The 22,402-nt window shown below is 62.8% G+C and overlaps 3 protein-coding genes across 3 annotated transcripts; 1 reads left to right on the forward strand and 2 right to left on the reverse strand.

Annotated features, from left to right (window-relative positions):
- The first annotated feature begins 2,717 nt into the window (after positions 1 to 2,717).
- Positions 2,718 to 14,106, forward strand: TBXA2R (thromboxane A2 receptor). Its single transcript, XM_058729037.1, is given in 5 exon segments — positions 2,718 to 3,320; positions 4,317 to 4,424; positions 7,662 to 8,290; positions 8,292 to 8,507; positions 13,127 to 14,106. Coding segments are annotated over 3 exon segments (1,032 nt in total). The 5' UTR covers positions 2,718 to 3,320; positions 4,317 to 4,424; positions 7,662 to 7,720; the 3' UTR covers positions 13,373 to 14,106.
- Positions 14,107 to 15,025: 919 nt separating this feature from the next.
- Positions 15,026 to 16,493, reverse strand: LOC131508641 (clumping factor B-like; the record flags this gene model as incomplete). The annotated part of the gene is made up of 2 exons (XM_058723603.1): positions 15,026 to 15,093; positions 15,449 to 16,493. Coding segments are annotated over 2 exons (1,113 nt in total), but the record flags the coding sequence as incomplete, so codon positions are not given.
- A 506-nt stretch (positions 16,494 to 16,999) lies between these two features.
- Positions 17,000 to 20,845, reverse strand: GIPC3 (GIPC PDZ domain containing family member 3). Its single transcript, XM_058729041.1, is given in 7 exon segments — positions 17,000 to 17,300; positions 17,412 to 17,493; positions 17,813 to 17,839; positions 17,841 to 17,926; positions 19,207 to 19,387; positions 19,536 to 19,721; positions 20,455 to 20,845. Coding segments are annotated over 7 exon segments (939 nt in total). The 5' UTR covers positions 20,680 to 20,845; the 3' UTR covers positions 17,000 to 17,148.
- Positions 20,846 to 22,402: the final 1,557 nt, after the last annotated feature.

Here is a 22,402-nt window from a genome sequence, read left to right on the forward strand (position 1 = left end):
CCCCAGCTGGCTGCCTGCTCACAGGACGCCAAGGCCTTTAACGGGCGCCATCCGGACCCGCCTGGCTCCACGGGAGGGCGCGCGCTTCTGTCCTTACGAGGCCGCCCACATCCTCAGGCCTGGAAAGCGGCGGGCAGGGTTAGAATCCGGGTTTCTGCAGCTTGGAGAATCCCACCTCCCGGGCCACTGCCCACGTCCTGGCATCAGTTTCTCCCATCTGCTCCCCCGAGAGTCCCAGCCCCTCACACCCCCCTCTGCAGTCCTGGCTGGCGGGGTGACGACCCGGCCCTGGGGGGGGAGACGGCTGCACGAGGAGGGAGAACGGAATGGCCATCCCCCCCCCCCCGCCCCTCCCGACCGGTGGGAGCTTAGAGCCAGGAGCCCCCCGGGGGAGGGAGGAGGCCTGGGCTCAGACACCCCCAGCTCAAGGTACGGCTACGGCGGGGACAGGCAGTGGGTCTGGGGGACCCCGGAAGGAATACAAGACTTTCCGGAGAAGGGGCACAGGCGCTGGGCAGGACGGGGCTGCAGGTGAGGCCAGGGCAGGGCCACAGCCCAGGCCCTGGACTCCTCCCCGGGGCACTGGGGAGCCACAGCCGGTGAGTGAGTGAGCCGGACAGGGCCACGCGCTAGGGGTCAGGGAGGCGCTTCAGGCAGATGGGAGGCACCGTGGCCCCCACCCTGGCCCAGGGTCCACCCGGGGCGTTAAGCTGCCCCCACCCCCCACCGGGTCGTTTTCCGCCCTTGGCTGTGGAGGCTAAGAATAGACACTCCCTTCCTGGCCCCCACCGGAAACCACAGCCACGGGGGGCACATCCTGAGCCTGGCCTCCTTCCCACCGTCCGCTCCCCCCAGGCCATCTCCGCCCCTCCCAGGCCTCCCTAGCTGACTGAGCAGGGTGGGGTCGGGGAGGCAGGGAGGACAGGAGGCGGTGGAAGTCACAGCTCATGTTCAAATCCCACCCACACGCGGCCGTGGACGCATCATTTCTTCCCTCCGGACCTCAGTTTCCCCATCTTTTTTGTTTGTTCTTAATTTTTTTTTTTTTTAACGTAAGCTCTACACCTAACGTGGGGCTCGAACTCACAACCCTGAGACCAAGAGAGTTGCGCGCTGCACCCACGGAGCCAGCCGGGCGCGCCCCCCCCCCCCCCCCGTCTTTCCCCGTCTTCAGAACGAGCGTCTCTCCCCGCCGCCGCGCAGAGCTGCCGCGGGGCCCAGGCCAAATGCGAGTCCAGTGCCCTTCTCCGACACCTGCTGTGGCCGGTTCCCAGAAGGGACGTTGCCCTTGTTATCTCGGGCCAGAGGAAGTGGGGAGAGGACAGCCTCCCTCCAGCCCTGCGCCGCAGCCGCTCCATCACATCTGCCTCCTTGCGATTCCCGGAAGCCGCATGCTCGGTCTCGTCTCTTAAGTTTTAAACGGGGAATGTCTGTCGCCACCGTGTCTCTCAGACCTGGCGAACTCCGGTCCATCCTACAAAGCCCCAGCGCTGACACTCCCCACCCCCCACCCCCGCCTCAGTTCCACCCCTTCCCGGCTCACCTCTGGGCCCTGCCTGACCACAGAAGGTGGTCTTTCTTTCTCCAGCCATGGGGGGGCATCCTCGAGGGCAGGTCTGACTCCACATTGTCCTGCCACATGGGCTAGGACACAGAATTGCACTGGAAGAGGGTTGGAGGGTAGGAGAGTAGGCTTTACGGGGTGGGGGGCGCGGCGGGGGGGGGGGAGTCCTCTGAGCCAGGGCTCTGCCAGAGGCCGGAGTTGGGAGTTGGGGAGATCCCCTACCGGGAAGGATGAGAGCTGATGGGCTCACTGCCTCAGGGCCTCAGACAATGGGATAGGGCAGGGGAGGGGCCTTCTGGAAGGATGCTGGGTGTGAGTGAAGGCTTGGAGGCGGGAAGGATGATGGAGGGGCAGCCAGAGAAGGGGTGTCAGACACGCAGGGGAGGGCGGGAGCACGTGGTCCTCACTCAGAGCCTGACCTCGGGCGACCCTCCCAGACGCCCAAGCACTGGGTGGGGCAGAGTCAAGGCCAAACCGGTCAGTCCTGGCCCACTCGGGGCCTAACGTGGGGCCAGTGAGGCCCAGGGGATCCCTCCACGCCCAAGTCCTGCCCTGCACGCAGCTTCAAGGGCTCCCGGACCCCCTTCACCCACCTAAGGACCGTCTAGCACAGGCCCGTGCTGTAGCCGTCCCCAGCCTGGTCACCCTCTGTTTTTGTGGCTGAGGAGACTGGCCCAGAGCCCTGGGTCGGGGGGGGGGGGGGGGGGGGGGGGTCTTCAAAAGGAAGTGGACCCTGCCTGGGAGCCCACGCCTCATCCTCCCATCAGTCCTGCGGGTACCAGCCGACAGCCTTTCCCACCTGACACTGGGGTGGGGGGGGGGGGTGGAGGCCAGGGGGGAACGGACCCCCTCACTGCAGGCGGCCCTCCAGGGGCGGTCCCTTCGCTGGTTTCACTGCCATCTCCAAGCCTTTGTCCTCACAGGACCCTCCCCCCGGAATGCGACGACCCACCACGTCCCACCGACCTGCTCCAGGAAAGCCTGTCTCAGCAGGACGCCCGTCCTCCCCTCTAAACAGACCCCCGCATTGATTAGGTACCTACTGTGTGCCAGGCCCAGCCCCATCAGGTTCACCGGCTTAGAGCCCTGGGCCCCTCGGGGCCTGATTCTGCCGGGAGTCCCCCTCCCCTCCCGATCTCGGGTGCTGCCCAGACGGTGAACAACGCGGGGCCTGGCGGCAGAAGTGCAAAGAGGGGGCCCAGCTGGGGCGGGCCCAGGCTACAGTCCCCCGAGAGGGCCCCGGCCACCGCATCCCTGTCCCTGAGCCCAGGGGGCCGAGCCGGGTCCCCAGCGGGCTGGGGGGCGCCCCCTGACCCCCATCGGCCAGGCCAGGCCTGAGGGGCGTGGCCAGCGCCAGGGGGAGGGGCCGGTGAGAGACGCAGGAGAGACAGACAGGGACCGACAGGGCGCGGGCCGCTGCGCTGAGCCCCCATCCTGGGCTATTTTTAGCCCCCGCGGACCCCGCTTCCAGGCGGGGAGGACTCGTCGCCCCTCCTCCAGCCCCGGAGGACGTCGCGCAGCCGGGCGTCCTGAGCTGCCGCGCCCTCCATCCGTGCCCTGCGGAAACGGGGCCGCGCCGGGGTCCTCTGTGCGTCCCGCCCCCGGCCGTGACTCGGTTGCCCCGGGGGCCCCGGGAGGCCCGACCGCCCTGCTCCCCGCTCCGCCCTCCCCGGCCTGAGCCCGACACCCGCACGTCGGCCAGCCGGGCTGTGCGACAGGGGCGACCCCAGCGCAGGCCACGGATCGTCGTCTCCAGGTGAGACCGGCCCGCCAGGTTAGGGGCGCGGCGTGAGCGCGGGCAGGATGTGTCCGGCGGCCCGCCCCGCTGTGGGTGTGTCCCCCCCCTCCCCCCCCCCCCGCCCCGACCGCCGGTCGCCAGGTGCTAGGTGTCCCCGGGCGGTGCTGAGACCAGGTCTGCGACCGGAGTGTGCCGTCGTGCCCCTGCCGTCCGCCCTGGCGCCTGTCCCGGTGTGGCCCGCGACGTGCCTCTGTGTTTCCCTGGGAGCCTGCGGGGGCCACTCAGGGTCCTTCGGCGCCGCAGGGAGGGTGCAAGGCGCTGGGCGTGGCTGCGAGCCCGTGTCTGTGCGTGTGTGGCCGGTCTCAGCCCACGTCGGGACCATCACTGTAACTCAGTGCCCATCATCAACCACAGCCAAGGGCCCCCAGGCCTGTCCCCTCACCTCACACCTGCCCTCTTGTGCAGGTGAGTGGCGAGCCCTGGAGAGCACCCACTGTACAGATAAGGAAACTGAGGCTCACGGGGGGCCCCTTGAATCAGGGCCGGCCCTGGCGGCCCCACTTTGCACCCTCTGGGGTGGGGGCCGGCTTGGTGTCACAAACAGGAAAAGGTCCCGGAAATTAAGCCTCATGGTGTGGTGAGGGGAGGTGGGGCAGGCCTGGGGGCTGACATTTGTGTGAGGTGTCTGTGGAGGGGTCCACACCCGTGGGCCTGCGAGCCTGCGTCAGGCCCCGGGCTGGCCTGGTCCCTGAAAAGGTGACACCGTTGGTCACCTGGACAGCGCTCAGAGCACTTAGCAAATGTGCCACCTCAGGGCTGCCCCCGTGTGCCTGGCCGGCCAGGAGCCGACCTCTGAGCTCCCGCAGGGCAGGGAAGGCTCCCGGGCGGGGAGGGGCCTGGGTGGGAGCAGGTCGGGCCCAGAAAATCAGCCGGAATGCCAGCAGGCGGCTCAGTGTCGTGGTTCTCCCCTATTCACAGAGGAGGGGACACTGAGGCTTTCTCCCCGTTTCACAGAGGAGGGGACACTGAGGCTTGGCACAGTTTACTCCCCCCCCCCCCCCTCGCCAGCCTGGGACTCCGGCGAGCCGGTCGGAGGTCAGCGTCGCCCCTGCAGGAGTCTGGGTGAGCCTGGGCGTGGGGACAGGAGGCCTCGCAAGCCATCGAGTCGGGGGAGAGGGGGAGAGACGTGTTGAGAGATGGCTGGCTCGGCGGGCAGGAGGGGGTGGGGGAGGAGAGCCAGGAACCGACCCACAGGCAGAGGAGGGGCCTGGCGCTTGGGAACCGGAGATCGCATTCCGCAGGGGGCTGGGCATGGGAGGCCTGGTGCCTGAGGCTCTGGGGCAGCTGGAAGGAGCCGCCAGGCCTCACCCAGGTGGGCTGACGAAGCCCCCGGGGCGAGCCGGCAGTCCTCCAGGGAGGAGCCAGGAGCTGAGACGGAAGTTCTGGATCCAGGACCCAGCCACGTTCCCATCAAAGCTCTAGAAACTCAGCCCCTTGGAATTCTCGACTCGAGGCCCTGCGGGTTCTGGAAGCGGGAGCGCATCAAAGCCAACCCCCCCTGCTCTTGGGCCACGGAATCCTGAGTCTGTCTAGCGGATCTGGGCGCCAGGCCCCCCCACGAGGCACAGAAAGGAGGATGGGTTCCCCCGAAGGGCCACACGGTGCTGATTGTGGACCTCGGGCTGTGGCGAGGACAGGGCCCTGCCGTCCCCTCCCAGACTGTCTGGGGGGGGGGGGGGGAGGGAGGCTTTGCCAGGTGCCCCTGCGGGGCTGGCGTGGTTGCCTGGGGAACTCCGGAAGGCAGCTGTCACCAGGACCTGTCCCCGAGGGGACTGGAAACCAGAGGCTGTGGCCAGAGGGAGTCAGGCCAGTTTCCAGCCTCCCCCTGGGGCCGAGAGCTCTGGGTCACAGGTTTGTTCCCAGACACGGGAGGCGTGAGGCGGTCTCCGGGTGAATCAGCAGTCGAATCGCCAGTTCACGGAGCCTCCCACGGGGGCTGGCGCTGTGGGCCCAGGAGGAGCCCCTAGCTCGCGGTCACTCCAGCCTGGGGTTAGGTCAGTGGTCGCAGGCACAGCCCAAGTCCCCGGGAATGTCCCGCAACGGTGCATTCCAGCTCTGGAGGGAGAGAGTGCCCCGTCCCGAGGGGAATCCAAATGCAGGCCAAATCTGTGACGGCAGAGCGCGCACCCCCTGCCCTGCCGCGGGGGGGATGGTTGCGGGTCGCCGCCGCGGAAAGCCCCCCGCCGTGCTGCCCCCGCACTTCTCCCGGGGCCTCAGTGTTCCCACCGGAGGCCCCACCCCGCCGCCGAGGAGGTGGTCTGGGCGCTCAGCCTGGGAGGGAAACTCGGTGCGGGTGTCGGGAGCTGGGTAAGGAAGGAGTCGCTGAGCAGAGGGACCAGGCCAGCACAGCAGGGAACACGTGGGAAGGTGGCCACGGCCACCACCCTGAGGGCACCCACGAGGGGCCCTGAGCCCTGTACTCGGACCCACTCGTTCCCATCATCACGCCCCTTACAGGAAGGGACGAGGCGTGCGACTAGACCAGAGTCAGGGAGAGGGTAGGCAGCGAGGCCTGGACCCCGGGCCAATCTGACCCACTTGTAGGAAATGCTATCCCTCGGGGGCGCCCGGGTGGCTCAGTCCGTTGAGCGCCCGACTTCGGCTCAGGTCATGATCTCACAGTTTGTAGGTTCGAGCCCCGCATCGGGCTCTGCGCTGACAGCTCGGAGCCTGGAGCCTGCTTCCGATTCTGTGTCTCCCTCTCTCTCTGCCCCTCCCCTGCTCATGCTCTGTCTCTCTCAAAAATATTTAAAAATTAACAAAAAAAAGAAAGAAAATCCCATCCCTTAAAGGAAATCTCCCCCCCACGCCCCCCATCTGGTTATTGGCAAAACTTCGAATCGTTTACACGCATTTATACGTAACGAGACCTGGATTTACACCTGAGATCAACTCGGGCCAGGCTGTGGGACCTCGGACAAGAGATTTAACTAACGTGCCTCGGTTTGCCCCCTCTGCAAAATGGGTGTCACAGTAGGACCTTTGTGAGCTTTCCCTGCCCGGCCACCCCCATAGTTCCCACGTCTGCCCGCCTTCACCCGCTCTTCCCCACCCCCGCCCCGGGAACCCCTGCTGCCCACACAGGGAGCCTTCCTGTCTTTTGGGGAACCGGGAGCTGTTTTTTGAATGATCTCTCAAATTTATTTCTCCTTGACGTCCCCACATCTGGTGTGTTCATCCACATTCGCAGAAGTCAGGCCCAGATGTCTCTGGTTTTGTCGCCCGGCCCCACCGCGAGGACCAGGTCCCTCTCGCTGCCATTTATAGCCCATCCCCGGGGAGTCTGTCACTGCCCATAGCCGTGTTTCTGTTCCCAGAATGGAACCGGATTTCTGGGTTTGTTTCTTATTATGAAAACAATGCCCTGAAAACGGGGGTGGCGGGGAAGAATCCACACGATTGCAACATGTGCCAGGAAGCGTCGTCCTAAAACGCGGGAGGTGTCAGGCCCTCCGCCATGCGTGCGCGACAACTGGTGACCCAGAGGCTGGCCTCAGAGCCGGCCTGGGAGCCGGGACCTCTGGCCGACGTCCAGCTGCCCTCCTCACCTTGGACGCATCCAGTCTCCCCACCCATCCTGGATTCTGCAGTCCGACAAGGGCTCAGAGGGGTGACAGGGGCTCCGAGGGGTGACAAGGGCTCAGAGGGGTGACAGGGGCTCCGAGGGGTGACAAGGGCTCCGAGGGGTGACAGGGGCTCCGAGGGGTGACAGGGGCTCCGAGGGGTGACAAGGGGCTCCGAGGGGTGACAGGGGCTCCGAGGGGTGACAAGCAGGGGGCGGTGGTGCCCGGAGGGCAGAAATCATTTGCCTGGGGCCACGCCGGGGGGTGCCCGGGGCTGCCGTTCAAACCCAGGGCCTCTCTCTGGGTTCTTCTCGGACACCCAGAAATACTAACAGGTCTCCAGGGGTCACAGAGGAGACGGCAGTGGTCCTCACCCCTTGAGGGTCACGGCCACCGGGGCAGGACAGAGTTGGAGGCGGTACGGGTAGTGATACTACTGAGCGGGGAGCGAGGCAAGTCGGGGAAGGTTTCTTCAAAGAGGGGTTATTCGGGGCGCCTGGGCGGCTCGGTCAGTTGAGTGTCCGACTTGATCTCGGCTCATGTCGTGGTGTCACCATTCGTAGCCTCCCCTCTCCTGCCCGTGCTCGCTCTCTCTCTCTCTCTCTCTCTCTCAAAATAAACAAACATAAAAACAAAGAAAAGCGAAGAGGGTCATTTGGACTGGGGCGTTGAAGCCCGCGTAGGAGTTCGCCAGGCCCGCGCGGATCACCCGCGTTTCTTCTGCCTGCTCCCCCAGGTGTGCCCGAGCCGTCCCCGCCCGCCGCCCCCGGCCTGATGGGTTGGTGACCCGGCGCCATGTGGCCCAACGGCAGCGCCCCGGGGCCCTGTTTCCGGCCCACCAACATCACCCTGGAGGAGCGGCAGCTCATCGCCTCCCCCTGGTTCGCCGCCTCCTTCTGCCTCGTGGGCCTGGCGTCCAACCTGCTGGCCCTGAGCGTGCTGGCCGGTGCGCGGCAGGGCGGCTCGCGCGCCCGCTCTTCCTTCCTCACCTTCCTCTGCGGCCTGGTCCTCACCGACTTCGTGGGGCTGCTGGTCACCGGCGCCATCGTGGTGGCCCAGCACGCCGTCCTCTTCGACTGGCGCGCCGTGGACCCCGGCTGCCGCCTCTGCCAGTTCATGGGCGTCGTCATGGTCTTCTTCGGCCTCTGCCCGCTGTGGCTGGGGGCCGCCATGGCCTCGGAGCGCTACCTGGGCATCACCCGGCCCTTCTCGCGGCCCGCGGCCGCCTCCCGGCGCCGCGCCTGGGCCACGGTGGGGCTGGTGTGGACCTCGGCGCTGGCGCTGGGCCTGCTGCCCCTGCTGGGCGTCGGCCGCTACACGGTGCAGTATCCCGGCTCCTGGTGCTTCCTGACGCTCGGCGCCCAGCCCGGGGGACGTGGCCTTCGGCCTGCTGTTCTCGCTCCTGGGCGGCCTCTCGGTGGGACTGTCCTTCGTGCTGAACACGATCAGCGTGGCCACTCTGTGCCACGTGTACCACGGCCAGGAGGCCGCCCAGCAGCGCCCACGGGACTGTGAGGTCGAGATGATGGCTCAGCTCACGGGCATCATGGTGGTGGCCACGATCTGCTGGATGCCGCTGCTGGTGAGTGGCGGGCGGGGGGGCGGGTGTGCGGGGCGGGGGGTCTGCTCGGGGCTCCTGCCGCTCCTGGTGACCGGGCTCGGCTGCATGGATTTAAGTCTCCCGGTTGTCACCCGCCCGGGAAAACGTGGGCACGGACCCCAGGGTTCGGGCGTCCTTCCTCGAGGAGCTCACGAGCGGGACGCAGATAACCCCCAAGCCGGGGGCGCGATGGGGATGCCCAGGGAGGGGCTCCAGGATTCCATCTGGGGCATCGGAGAAGGCTTCCCAGGGGATGGGCGTGGGAGCTGGGGTCTTGAGGGATGAATAGGAGTTTTCTTAACAAAGCCAAGGAAGCCATTCTAGGTAGTGTTGCTGAATCATCAAACATCTCCTGAGTCTACTCCGTGCCTGGTTCTGGGCTGGAACCCAGGCCTGCCCAGGTTTTCCGAGTCGGGGAGGCTGGGCCCAAGCCCTGCGAGTGATTGGCGTAAGTTGGCCACTCAGGGTGGTTGTCTTTCCATTTCTGTTTGATCGGGACGAGTCTGGCGTCTGAAGTCAGACACGCGGTCCCCAGCCCACGTCCCGTGAGGACTTGCCGTGTGACTCTGGCTCCGGGCTCCCCTCCTCCTCCAGCCTTGCTGTCTGGTTACGGGGATCCAAAAGCGTGATGGCGAGGTCGAAATGAACTCGCTCATTCGTTCGTTCTTCCAACAAGCGTGTCACGAGCGACTCCTCCTGTGTACAAGGCTCCGCTCTAGGCGCCGAGGACACAGCAGACATCCTGTGCTTCCGGGAGCTCTTGCCAGCGGGGCAGGCGGGCCATGAACTTAGTCCGCTCCCTCCGCCGCTGGAGCGTGCGACTCCTGGTCTCAGGATCGTGAGTTCGAGCCCCACGTCGGGCGTAGCGATCACTTAAAAATAGAACCCCAGGGGCGCCTGGGTGGCGCAGTCGGTTAAGCGTCCGACTTCAGCCAGGTCACGATCTCGCGGTCCGTGAGTTCGAGCCCCACGTCAGGCTCTGGGCTGATGGCTCGGAGCCTGGAGCCTGTTTCCGATTCTGTGTCTCCCTCTCTCTCTGCCCCTCCCCCGTTCATGCTCTGTCTCTCTCTGTCCCAAAAATAAAATAATAATAATAAAAAAAATAGAACCCCAAAAACAAACCAAAACAAGACAACCCGCGAATGGAAAGATCGCGGATTTGTTCTTGCTTTTGCCTTGTTTTTTTTGTTTGTTTGTTTTGCTAGAACGTCTTGCATATGTGAACGGTTAGAGGAAAGGTACAAAGACGCATCGTATTTTGTGACACGTGCAAATGCCACGGAGTTCCCATTTCTGCCTCCAGAAATAAAGTCCTGTTGGAACACGGCCGCGCCCATTCGGTTCCATGGGGCTTTCACGCTGCGAGCTTAGTGGCGACAGAGACCGCGTTTCGAGTGTTATACGGTCCTTTGAGAAAAAGTTTGTCACCAAAGGGGACTCGGGAGTCGTTTAGTGATTCAGCGAGATTCTACCTGGGACGCCTTCCTGGTTTTTGTCTAGCAGTTAAACTCCCATCCGTGTTTCAGAGCGCCAGCCCCAAGGGTTCAGGGCGGAGCAGGGCCCGTTCTGGGTGTCTGTCCCAAGGGATTGCAGGCTGGAGGGCAGATCCTGGTCAGGGGCCTCTTGGTGAAGGTGACATTTGAGCAAAGACATGGTAGAAGGGTAAGCCGCGCGGAGCTCTGAGGGCGAAAGCACTCCAGGCAGCGGGCGCGGCATGGGCCAAGGTCCTGAGGCAGGACCCTGCCTAGAGTGTGGGAGGAACAGCCCGGAGGCCTGTGTGGTTGGAGCAGAGTGGGGGAGGGGGAGGGAGGGAGGACGGGAGGGTGGAGAGGGGACGGGCACAGGTCGCCGAGGGCCTTGGGGGGCCGAGGGGAGAATTTGGGCTTCTACCCCGGGGGGGAGGGAGAAGCCCTGGAGGGACCCGACTCAGGTGCCGCCCAGGACATGTGAGGGATGCGCTAGTAATAAGTGAATACATAAGTGTTCTCAGATCCGTGAGAACAGGCCTGGGAGGGACACGCCGAGGACAGGTCAAGAACACCTCCGTCAGCCAGAAGCACCGTCCTGTAACTGACGCTCCCGCGGGAACCCGTAGGTGCCCGTGGCTGGCACCCACCCCGGGAACGGGTTCCTCGCAGGCTCCCTGCTTCCCTCCCCTGGCCGAGAGGACCCTGCCCTCCAGCCTCCTGGCTCTCGGTAACACCCAGAAGGAGCTCCGTCCTGCTCCGAGTCGTCAGAACTGGGGCTCTGACGCATGAATAGGAGTTCGCTCGCTAGACCGAAGGGGGAAGGCATCCCGGGTAGAACCCCTGCCTCACGAAACAATTCCTGAGTCCCCTTTGGGGGTAAGCTTTCTCATAAAGGGCCGGGCGGGGAATATTCCAGGCACGGTCTCCGTCGCAGCGACTCGGCCCGGCCCAAGGGAGCGTGAAGGCAGCCACCGACGACGGGGAAAATGCACGTGGCTTGCGCCCCTGGGCTCCGTTCGTGGACGCCGAGGTTTGAATCCCATGTCGTTTTCATGTGCCACAGATATGCTCCTTTCTATTTTTTCTCCCACTGTTCACACGCGGAAGGACATTCTCGACATAACAACAAAACCAAAGCAAAGGACAAAGCAAACAAAAGGAGGCAGAAAGACGCGGAGGGCCAGATTTGGCCCCTGACCACCCCCCGCTCTAGAGCCTCCCCTGGCTCCCATCGCCCCCCAAGACAGGCCCCCAGACGCTCCCTGCGAACTCACCTGGGGAAACTCCCACCCGCCAGCCGGTCCCCGCCCCTCCCCCTCGGTCAGCTCGGGTGCCCGCTCTGGGCTCCTGCGGGCCTCACCCCTCCTCCACCGTGGCTCTGTCACCCCCACCCGCACGCTCTGACAGCCTGGCCACCATCCTGGAGGGGACTGCGGACCCACGCCGGAGGGACCCGGTGTGTCTGCCCCCAGCCTTGCCCAGCACACAGTAGGTGCTCAGGAAACAATATAAATACAAGTTTTTAAAGATTTTATTTTACTTTTATTTTTAAAGTTTGTTTATTTTGAGAGAGAGAGAGAGAGAGAGAGAGAGAGTACAAGCAGGGGAGGGCCAGAGAGAGAGGGAGACGGACAGAATCCCAAGCAGGCGCCTCACTGACAGCACGGAGCCCGATGCGGGGCTCGAACTCACGAACCGTGAGATCATGACCTGAGCTGAAGTGGGAGGCTTAACTGAGGCACCCAGGTGCCCCCCGGATTTTGTTTTATTTATTTATTTAAAAAAAAATTTTTTTTAACGTTTATTTATTTTGGGGACAGAGAGAGACACAGCATGAACGGGGGGAGGGGCAGAGAGAGAGGGAGACACAGAATCGGAAACAGGCTCCAGGCTCCTGAGCCATCAGCCCAGAGCCCGACGCGGGGCTCGAACTCACGGACCGCGAGATCGTGACCTGGCTGAAGTTGGACTCTTAACCTACTGAGCCACCCAGGCGCCCCCCCCCAGATTTTATTTTTAAAGGAATCTCTACACACAACGTGGGGCTCGAATTCCCAACCCTGAGACTGAGTCACAGGCTCTTTAGACTGAACCAGCCCCGGTGTCCCAATGTTAATATAATTTCAATATAACAGTTTATTTTAATAGAAGAATTTAACATCATGTGAATTATGATCATGCTTAACATAAATATTCATTATAGTTACAAAATATACATTATAACTATTACATTGTTATTGAGTTATCATTTGTATCTAATTGTATCAATGATAGTTAGTTATATGATTATACTTGTAATATATATTTTAAATACTATATATTATAATTCACAGTATATTAGCTAGTCGTTGTATTATATATTTGTAAATAACTTATATGACATATGTAATATTAAACACAAATGTCAACAGTAATGAAATATACTTAAATGATTCAGTATACAAGTTTAACATGGAATTATTTAATATAAAATTGTGTCAAAATCATACAAAATACAATTACATAAAATATAAATTTCAACACAAGATATAATTACTTAAAATAAAATATATGATATAAAATTTAAGTATTTAGGGGCGCCTGGGTGGTTCAGTCGGTGAAGCGTCTGACTCTTGTTTCGATCTCACGGTTCGTGAGTTCGAGCCCCATGTCGGGCTCTGTGCTGATGGCTCGGAGCCTGGAGCCTGCTTGGGATTCTGTCTCTACTCCTCCTGGCTGGCTCTCTCTCTCTCTCTCTCTCTCTCTCTCTCCCTCTCTCTCAAAATAAATAAACGTAAAAAAATTAAGGATTTCATGCGCAACTTTATAGTCCAATGTTGTATTCTACCTTTCGTACGAATCGAACAATAACGCTGGGGCAGGAACGGTCACTCCGCCTGCTTCCCCCTCCAGGTCTCTGTTTCTTTCCCACCATTTTTAATTGTGCCCCAGAGAGAGGCAGGAAAAGCGGGCTGTCTTCTAGCCCCATCAACTGCAGCCCAGAGAGGTCAGGCGGCTCTCCCGAGGTCACACAGCAGCACTGGACCTCAGCTGCCCCCGGGGGGGGGGGGGGGGGGCCGCAGGGAAGGTGCCGGTGAGGGGCAGGGCTGGCGGCCGGCGGGGTCCCTGGCTAACCGCTCTGACCCCCGGCAGGTGTTCATCGCCCAGACGGTGCTGCGCAGCCCGCCCGCCATGAGCCCGACCGGACAGCTGTCCCGAGCCACGGAGCAACGGCTGCTCATTTACCTGCGCGTGGCCACCTGGAACCAGATCCTGGACCCCTGGGTGTACATCCTGTTCCGCCGGGCCGTGACCCGGCGTCTCCACCCTCGCCTCGGCGCCCGGCCCAGGTCGCTGTCCCTGCAGCCCCAGCTCACCCAGAGGCCCACGGTGCAGTAGGACCCGGGGGGGGGGGGGGGGGGGGGACAGCCAGACGGGGTGCTCCCGAGGGTCACGGCCCGTCTCTTCTGAAGCCCCAGGAGCCGGGAGCGTCGGAAGGACCGAGACGTTGAAGGGCAGGCCTGCGGGCTGTCCTCCATCCGCCCTGGGGACTCCCTAACTCCTCCCTCCCGTCCCTTCTCCCCCCTCCCCGCAAGGGTGGGCAGGCCTGTGGGGTGGGTGTCCGAGGAGATCAGACTTGCAAGCCTCCCCTTCCAGAAATCCTCCAGAAGTGGGGGCCCTTGGACCCGATGCGACCTGCTTACTGGGGGGGTACCGTTGAGTCAGCTTGACGCCCCCACCCAAGAAGGCCCTGTTTAGAAAATATTGAGCACGAATAGGCAGGACACCCCCTCCCTGGCCAAAATACATCTTAGCCCGCCGGCCGTCTTTGTTTCCCCCTGGGTCCAGACGGCATAGATCTTCACCGACAGGCGGGCGGCCGCCTGAGCAGAGCTGGGGTGCAGGGGAAGGGGGGGGGAGGGGGCTGGGTTCTGACTCCTCACCTCCTTTCTGGAGTCTTGACTAAGCACTTTGTGGGTCCGGTCTCCTGTCATCCTACAGTCCCTGGGGTTCTGGCATGAAACGCATTCGCAGGTGAGGAAAAGAGAGGAGACAGACAGAGACAGGCAGGACTGGGACGTGAACAATTGCTACCCAGCCCCCCGCCCCCGTCCCAAGCAGGGCTCACTCCCTCACTCGACCACTTCAGACCCCAGGGCCTTGAACAGAAGGCACTTGGCCCACAGCAGGTGCTCAATAACATCCATGGGAGGGACAGAGGACTGAGCCTTTACCACCCGTGTGTGTGTGTGTGTGTGTGTGTGTGTGTGCTCGTGCAGGTGCCAGAGCTCATGCACAGCACTTGGCAAAGAGCTTGGCACAGAGTAGACGCCGGAGAAGCACCCGGTGTGGTCACGTCAGCCCCCTAAACCCTCCTGCCTGCCCCTTCCTCTGTCTTCCCAGGAACTCCCCCCAGAAATGACACATCCAGCTGCCGGGGTGGGAGGTGCCTTTATTTCCCGCGAGCCCTCGAGGTACATGAGGACAGAATTCCCCTCCTGCTCCCCATTTCTCCACCTCCTGCCCGCAGGCCTCTCCCCCTCCCCCCCCCCCCCGCCCCGCCCCGCCCCGCCCCACCCCTGCCAGCTTTCCACTCCACAGACCTGGGATCCGCTTACAGCTCTCAGAGCCAGGCCCCGGTGAAACTAAAGCCCCTGTTTCCACTCTCCCTGCCACCCGCCCCCCTCCCCGCCCCTGCAACCTGCTGGGGGAATGAGGTCACCTGCTGCTTCCAGGGGGGACCCAGGCTGGGAGGGGCAGGAGGCAGGATGGGGGAGACCACGGAGGCCAACAGATGTCCTCCTCAAACTATAGCTCCCCTTGGTGGGGGAGGGGCTCTGATGACTCCTTGAACATGGGGGAGGGGACAGGTCCCTGAGCCAGGCATTCAGGGGCTGGGAATGCAGGAGGGGCTCCCTGGGGGGCAGACAGATATGGTGGGTGGGGGGGACTGCTGGGGTCCGAGCCGAGGCTTGGGGAAGAGGGCTGGTTTCTGGGGGGCTGAGGGGATCTGTGGCCGAGGGGCCGGGTAGGAAGTTGCTGGGCTTTGGCTCAGGCCGGGGTCGGCCTGGGTTCCATGTACCAGATCATGGGGCCGGGGCTGAGGCCGAGAGACTGTGCTAGGGGCCAGAGTCAGAGCTCTGGGGGCTGGAGAAGTGAGACCAGCCTGGGTTCTGAGGTCAAGGCCAGGGATCTGCAGGTGGAGCCCACTTTTATTTTTTTATTTATTTATTTATTTTTTTTTTTTTTAATTTTTTTTTTTCAACGTTTTTTATTTATTTTTGGGACAGAGAGAGACAGAGCATGAACGGGGAAGGGGCAGAGAGAGAGGGAGACACAGAATCGGAAGCAGGCTCCAGGCTCCGAGCCATCAGCCCAGAGCCTGACGCGGGGCTCGAACTCACGGACCGCGAGATCGTGACCTGGCTGAAGTCGGACGCTTAACCGACTGCGCCACCCAGGCGCCCCTGGAGCCCACTTTTAGAGCTGAGCTGGATCTCTGAGCTGGTCTGGGTCCTGGAGCTGGAGCGGGTTCCCGAAACAGGCTGGGTTCTAGAACTAAGGCAAGGTCCAGAGCTGGGCTGAGTTCTTGCACGGGGCTGGGTTTCAGAGTTGGGCGGGGTCTCCGGGCTGAACTGAATCCTGGATCTGGACTGGGCTCCAGAGCTGGGCTGAATTCTTGCACGGGCTGGGTCTCTGAGGCAGGCTGGGTCTCACAACTGAGCTGGGTTCCAGAACTGATCAGGCTTCTGGAGCTGGGCTGGGTCCCAGAGCTGGGCTGGGCTCTAGCGATGAGCTGAGTTCCAGAGCTGGTCTGCTTCCCAGAGTTCAGCTCGATACCAGAGCTGCCTTGGGCTGTGGCTTGAAGCTGGCATCTAGAACTCGGCAGGGCTTCTGAGACGAGCTGAGTCCCAGAGGTCGACGGAGCTCTTGGACAAGTCTGCGTCCCGCAACTGAGTCTGCTCTCAGCGCCAGACAGATTTGTGGACTTTAAGTCTGTTGCTGCATTGGTCTGGGTCCCAGGCCTAGATAGGATGCCGGGGTTTAGCTGGATTCCGGAACTTAGTGGGGCCTCAGCCACAGACCGCCCTGGGGAGCCAGAGGGGATCTCAGACGCGCCCTGTGCTCCAGAACTGAGCTGAGCTCCAGAGCTGGGTGGGGTGCCTGAGCGGGACTGAGCTCTGGAAACTGCCCAGGCTTTGAGGTCGGTCTGGGTCCCGGAGTCCGACGGTATTCTAGAGCTGGTCTGCGTTCTGCCGTGAGAGCGGGGCTCGGCGTCGAGCTGGGCTCGGGAGGCAGGCCTTGCCTCAGGGAGGGCTGCGGTTCCAGACCTTGTGTGAATTCTGGAGACGGGCCTGGTTGTAGCACCAGGTTGGGGTGTAGAACTGGGCTCCGTCTCTGAGCTGGACTCCTCACCAGGAACTGGACCGGGCCCCGGGTTGGGAGTGGGTATTTGAGGGCACTTGGGTTTTAGGGCAGGGCTGGGGTCTGGGTCTGGACCGAGGTTCAGCTTGCGTCTGGGCTCGTGAGCAGACTTGGGTTTGGGGGCCCTCTTCCAATCCTGGGCCGGTGTGGCCCACTGCGGCCGGGCTGTTTCTTGAGTCTGGCCCGGGCTCCAGAACTAACGAGAGTTCCCGAACTGGACGGGGTGTCCGGGTACGGTCGGGTCACGGGGTTGTCTTGAGTTCCAGAGTCCGGTTGAGTTTTATGGCAGGGCTTGGTCAGAGATCCGGGCTGGCCTCCAGAACCGGGGTTGATCTCAGGGCTCGGCTGTGTCCTGAAACGTAGCTGGGCTCCAGAACTTGACTTGATTTCAGGGCTTGGCCTCGCGTCAGAGCCGTCTTGGGTTCTAGAAGAGGGCTGGGTTTTGGAGCTGGGTTGGGTCTCCTCACGGAGCTTGGTTCTAGAGCAAGGCTTGACCTCAGGGCTGGGCTTGTTCTCGGAACTGGTAGGGGTTCTAGAGGTGATCTCGGTCTCAGAGCTGGCCTGGGCTCTGGAGGGGGGACTGGGTTTGGAACTGGGTAGGGTCTCAGGAGTGGATTGGGTTCTAGAGAGGAGCCCAGTCTCCGAGCTGGCCTGGGCTCTGGCGCAGGGCTGGGCCTCGGGAACCGGCGGGGAGGGCCGCGGCAGGGGGCTGGGCTCTGGGCTGGGGCTGCGCTCAGCCCCGGGGCAGACTAGCCGCAGGCCTCCCTGGCCTCGCCGATGGCGGCCCACACCTCCACCACAAACTCGTCCGGGAAGGCAAACTCGCCCAAGACGGAATCTAAACGGTGCGCAAACTCTTGGACGCTCGGCGTCTTCTTGGCTGTGTCCACCATGGTGGACGCTGCGGGCCAGAGGGGAGGGGAGGTGGGTGAGGGTGCTCCCTGGGGCCCCTGCCTCCTCCCTGTGGGCTGTCCTCCCCCCAGGGTCCACCCGGCTTACCCTGGCCCCTTACCCAGCTCGGGGTCCCGAATGCCCATGTAGCTCTCCAGCAGGTCGTCGACCCTCCGGGACGCCTCCTCCTCAAACTCGGTGGGCTGGGGGGCGGGGGGGGGGGGGGCGGACAGAGGAGCACCGCTGAGGGTCAGAAGCCCGGGGTCCCTCCAGCCCAGCCCCTCCACGGGCTCCCGCCCCTCAGGTGACAGGGAGCGGGGCTTGGCAGGAGTCAGCGCTCTGTGTCACCGCTATTGTCCTGCCACACGACCAGGGGGCATCCTGCAGGAGGCAGGAGGTGGGGGGGGGGGGGGGGGGGCGGGGACCAGGCTGGACGAAGGGGAGGGTCTTACCCGAGGGTGCACTGAGTCAGCGGACTGCTTGCTGTAAGAGCCCCTGGAGACTCCCGTCCCCTTCACTCACCACTTCCTCCACTGTGGCGGCCCCCCCCGGAACGCAGTCGCAGGGTCTCCCTCCCGCTGGTCACTTTTGCATCCGCGGGGCATTTGCTGCTTCTGCTCCGCTGGCCAATCATATCTGCGGGGGACAAGGTGGGGGAGGGGCATCTGTTCTGCGGGATCCCCGTCCGCGGATCCCTCGGAAGCTGCCCGCTGAGCCTTTCTAGAACCTTCTATCCTTCAAAGCCCTCCTTTATGTCCATGGGTGAATCTTCAGAGACCCTGCTTGAGAATCCTTTCTTCCCCCAAATCTCCCTTCTCTTTATTTTTTTTTATGTTTTTTTTTTTTTTTTAAAGAAATCTCTCTGCCCGGCACGGGGCTCAACCTCGTGACCCCAAGATGGAGAGTCATCCCCTCCACCGACTGAGCCAGCCAGACGCCCCATCTCTCCTCTTTTTAAAAAGTCTCTCTAGGAGCGCCTGGGTGGCTCCGTTAGCTAAGCGTTGTCTGACTTTTTCTTTTTTAAGCTTATGTATTTACTTAGAGAGAGAGAGAGTCCTGGCACAGAGCACAACACAGGGCCCGAACTCATGAAACCGCGGCGAGATTATGACCTGATCCGAAACCATGAGTCAGAAGCTTAACCGACTGAGCCTCCGGGGGGGGGGGGGGGGGGGTGGGGGGGGGGGGTGGCGCCTAGCATCCAACTTGGCATCTTCCGTCTTGGCTCAGGTCACGATCTTGCAATTCGTGGGCTCTGTGCTGACAGTGCGGAGCCTGCTGGGGATCCTCTCTCCCTTTCTCTCTCTCTCTCTCTCTCTGCCCCTCCCCCCACCCCCCCCCATACTCTTTCTCTCAAAACTCAAATAAACATTAAAAAAAGTGGGGGGGGAGGGGAGGGAAATAAGACGGGGCACCAGGATGGAAATTGACATCCGGCTCCTTCCTTGAGAAAGTCCTCAACAGACCATCCTAAACATTCTAGAACAGAGGTTTTTAACCTGGTGGTAGGGGCCCAGGTGACATTGATGTTGCCATTGGCAGCCGCTGGGTCCAAGCCGGGGGTGCTGCTCACCATCGTACAGCGCACAGGACGGCCCCCACCGCAGAGGATGATCGGGCCCAAATGTCACGGCCCTGAGGTTGAGAAACTCTCATCCCATCCCAGTCTTCCCACCCCCACCCACACACACCTCCACCCCTCGGCTGGCTGTAACAATCTAGAAACTGCCTACCTGTGCCCGACACAGTGCCGGAAGCTCCCCGTCATGTCACCAGAGGCTTCTAGAACCTTCCATCCTGTCCCGTCGCCCCCCCCCCCCCCCATCCTCCAGTGTACCGGGCCTCCAGGCAACCCACTTCTGGAAGAGCTGGTCAGCACCACCCCACCTGCCCCCGGGACCCCAGGGGGCCCTCACCGAAGGCTCTCTTGGGCTGCACCAGGCGCAGGGTGAAGGGCTGTGACTTGGGCAGCTCGCGGAGCATCTTGGCCACCTCGTAGTGGCGGCAGCCGACGATGGAGTGGTCGTTGATGGCCTCGATGCTGTCGCCCACGCACACGGCCTGCATCCGGTTGATGATGCTGCCCTCCTTGATCCTCTGCAGGGACCCAGAGTCACTCACGGGGCCGCCCCAGCCACCGACACCCCCGCCCCCAGCTCCCTAGAGCCCGGTTAGACCCGAGGGGGCCGGTGGCTCATCCCAGGTCCCCGAGCGCCCGGGGAAGCCGCCCGCCCCGCGTGGGCACCTTAATGAAGGCGTAGCCGGCCCCATTGTCCGTGATGGTCAACCCCAGGGCGTCTTCGGTCTTCGTGACCTCCACTTCCTTGGTCTCGCCGCGCACGTGGGCAAAGATGAAATCCTCCAGCCCGATCTGGCCGCCCAGGAGTTTCTGCATATCTACTTTGTGGCTGTTGAGGGTGCAGAAGAGGATCTGTCCCGAGGGGAGGGGAAGCCCAGAGTTAGCGACAGTGCTCCTCGCCCTCCGTCTGCGCAGGACAACCAGGGGGATGCGCTCGGGAGAGGGAAACCGAGGCACGAAGAGGCTCGCGGCTGGTCTGATCACCCAGCCGCCAGGATCCCGGTCCACGGGAAAGGGCAGGGCGTGGGATCCTCAGAACGGGGTGATAGGGAGGCCCTGCGCGGGAAGAGAGCCCTCCTTCACCCCTAAACGTTCAGTTATACCCCGTCGGTTCCCCGGGCACCCCAGACCAACTTGTTCAGGCGATTCTGAATCTGCCGGCGCCCCCTGGGGGCTACGAGCCGCACCGCCCTGCAGCCCAGCCCCTGAACCCCGCGGCCTCCTGGAACCCCGGTCCCCAGCCGCGCGCCCAGGAACCACAGAGGCGCTTACCCGAGGGCTGGGGTCGCTGCGGGCTGGTTCGGCGGCGTGGGCTCCCGGACAAAGGAGCCGCTCACCCTAAAACATGCTCATGGTTTTTGCGCAGGGCGGGCTCTGCGCAGGGCTTTGAACGGAAGAGGGTCCCTGGAGTCTGGGCACCCCAGGATCTGGGAGATGCGTCTCTGAGACCCGGCGATCGGCTCCCCTCCATCGGGGGAGGAGGCGAGCCGGGGCCCCCCGGGCCGGGGGTCCGGACCCCACCCCTCTCCCCCCCCTCCCCGGTCAGACGGGTGGGGCGCTGGCTCCGGGGCTGCGGCGTCCTCACCTCGGTGGGCGCGATCCCGAAGGCCTCGGCGATCTTGGCGTAGAGCTCGCGGACGTTGGTGAAGCCCTCGATCCTGCCCGTGGGGCTGCCGTGCGCCAGCTGCGTGCGGAAAACCAGGCGCGGGCGGGCGCGGGGCGCGGCTGGGGGCTCGGCGGGCGACGGCGGGGGCGCGGGCGGGCGCGGGGCCTCGGCGCCCCGGGCCTCAGGGGCCGCTGCGCTCTCCATGGCCGGTGCTCGGCCACCCGGGCCACAGCCGCCGCCGGATCCGCCGCTTCCTGCAGCCTCCCCCTCCCCCGGCCCGGGGGCCCGACAGCCGAGCCGCTGGGGTAAGGGGATCCGGGAATCCGAGCCGCCCGGGAAGGCGACACCGCGGGGTGCGGGGTGGGGGCGGCCCCAGGTGTCCGGGCCCTGCCAGGGCCAGCTGTGCGCTCCCGGGGGTGGGGGTGGGGGACCCGGATCACCAGGGAGCGTGCCGAGCACCCAGTCTCTGCCAGGCGCACTCATTTAATTCTTCCTACGAGGTGGGGGAAGACAAACCCTTGGATAACCTCAGCCACCTCCTGTCCCTGCTCAGCCACAGCCCCCCAGGGCCCGTCCTCCCCTGGGGTAGAAGCCCAAGTCCTTCCAGAGGCCCACAAGGCCCTGCAGGACCGGCCCCAACTCCTTCCCGCCCTCCCCTCCTCCCGGTCTCCCCCTCCTCACAATGCACCCGCCAAAAGGGCCCCCCCCCCCCCCCCCCCCCCCGCCTTTCCTCTAATGGGCCAGGCCCGTCCTACCCCGGGGCCTTTGCACACGCTGTTCCTACTGCCTGGAATGCCATCTCTCAGTCACCCACTGGTTCCCCCCCTCACCTTCCTCTGCCACTTGATCAAATATTGCCTCCTCCTTCCACCTCTCAATCTCTTTCCCCAGATTCTTCCCCCTGGTGCTGAGCACCAGCTGACACACCAGCTGGCCGTCCCCACAACTGGAGCGTCAGCTACGGGAGGCCGGCTGCTCTGACCTCTCTCTTCCCGGCCATATCCCGGGTGCCCAGTGCCTGGCCCGCAGCAGGCCTTCAAGCAGTCTTTGGCGAGGAAATGAAGGGACCTCCAGGTTACAGGTGGAAAAGGAGGGAAAGAGGGGCGCCCGGGTGGCTCAGTCGGCTGAGCGTCTGGCTTTGGCTCAGGTCATGATCTCACGGTTCCCGGGTTCGAGCCCCGTGCGGGGCTCTGTGCTGACAGCTCGGAGCCTGGAGCCCGTTCTGGATTCTGTCTCCCTCGCTCTCTGCCCCTCCCCCGCTCACGTTCTGTCTGTCTCTCTCTCTCTCGAAAATAAACGTTAAAAAATAATTAAAAGAATAAAACATTTTTAAACAATTAAAAACAACGACCTCACAACACTCAGTGAGAGAACCAGGCACAAAAGGCCGCATAGTGTGTGATTCCATTTACATGAAATGACCACAACAGACAAATCCACAGGCAGAAAAGTGGACTCGTTTCTGCCAGGGCCTGCGGGAGGTGGGAGGGGGGTGGTGACTGCTGAGGGGTACAGGGTTTCTTTCTTTCTTTCTTTTTTTTTTTTTTTAATGTTTATTTATTTATTTATTTGGAGAGCCAGAGCGCAAGCAGGGGAGGGGCGGAGAGAGAGCGAGACACAGAATCCGAAGCAGGCTCCAGGCCCGGAGCTGTCGGCACAGAGCCCGACGTGGGGCCCGAAACTCACCAGCAGTGAGATCATGACCCGAGCCGAGGTCGGGCACTCAACCCACTGAGCCACCCAGGCGCCCCAGGGTTTCTTTGGGGTGACGGAAATGTTTTCGAGTTAGAGCGTGCTGCTGATTGCACAACTCTGTAAACGCACGAGAAACCACAGAATTGCACACTCTGAAACCTTGAAAAACCGAGGAACCCTCCCCCCTCCCCAAAACGGTACTCTTTTCTTTTCGGAAGACATACTTAGGGGC

The sequence above is a fragment of the Neofelis nebulosa genome, chromosome 4 (assembly GCF_028018385.1).
Source record: "Neofelis nebulosa isolate mNeoNeb1 chromosome 4, mNeoNeb1.pri, whole genome shotgun sequence".
Lineage (NCBI taxonomy): Eukaryota > Metazoa > Chordata > Mammalia > Carnivora > Felidae > Neofelis > Neofelis nebulosa.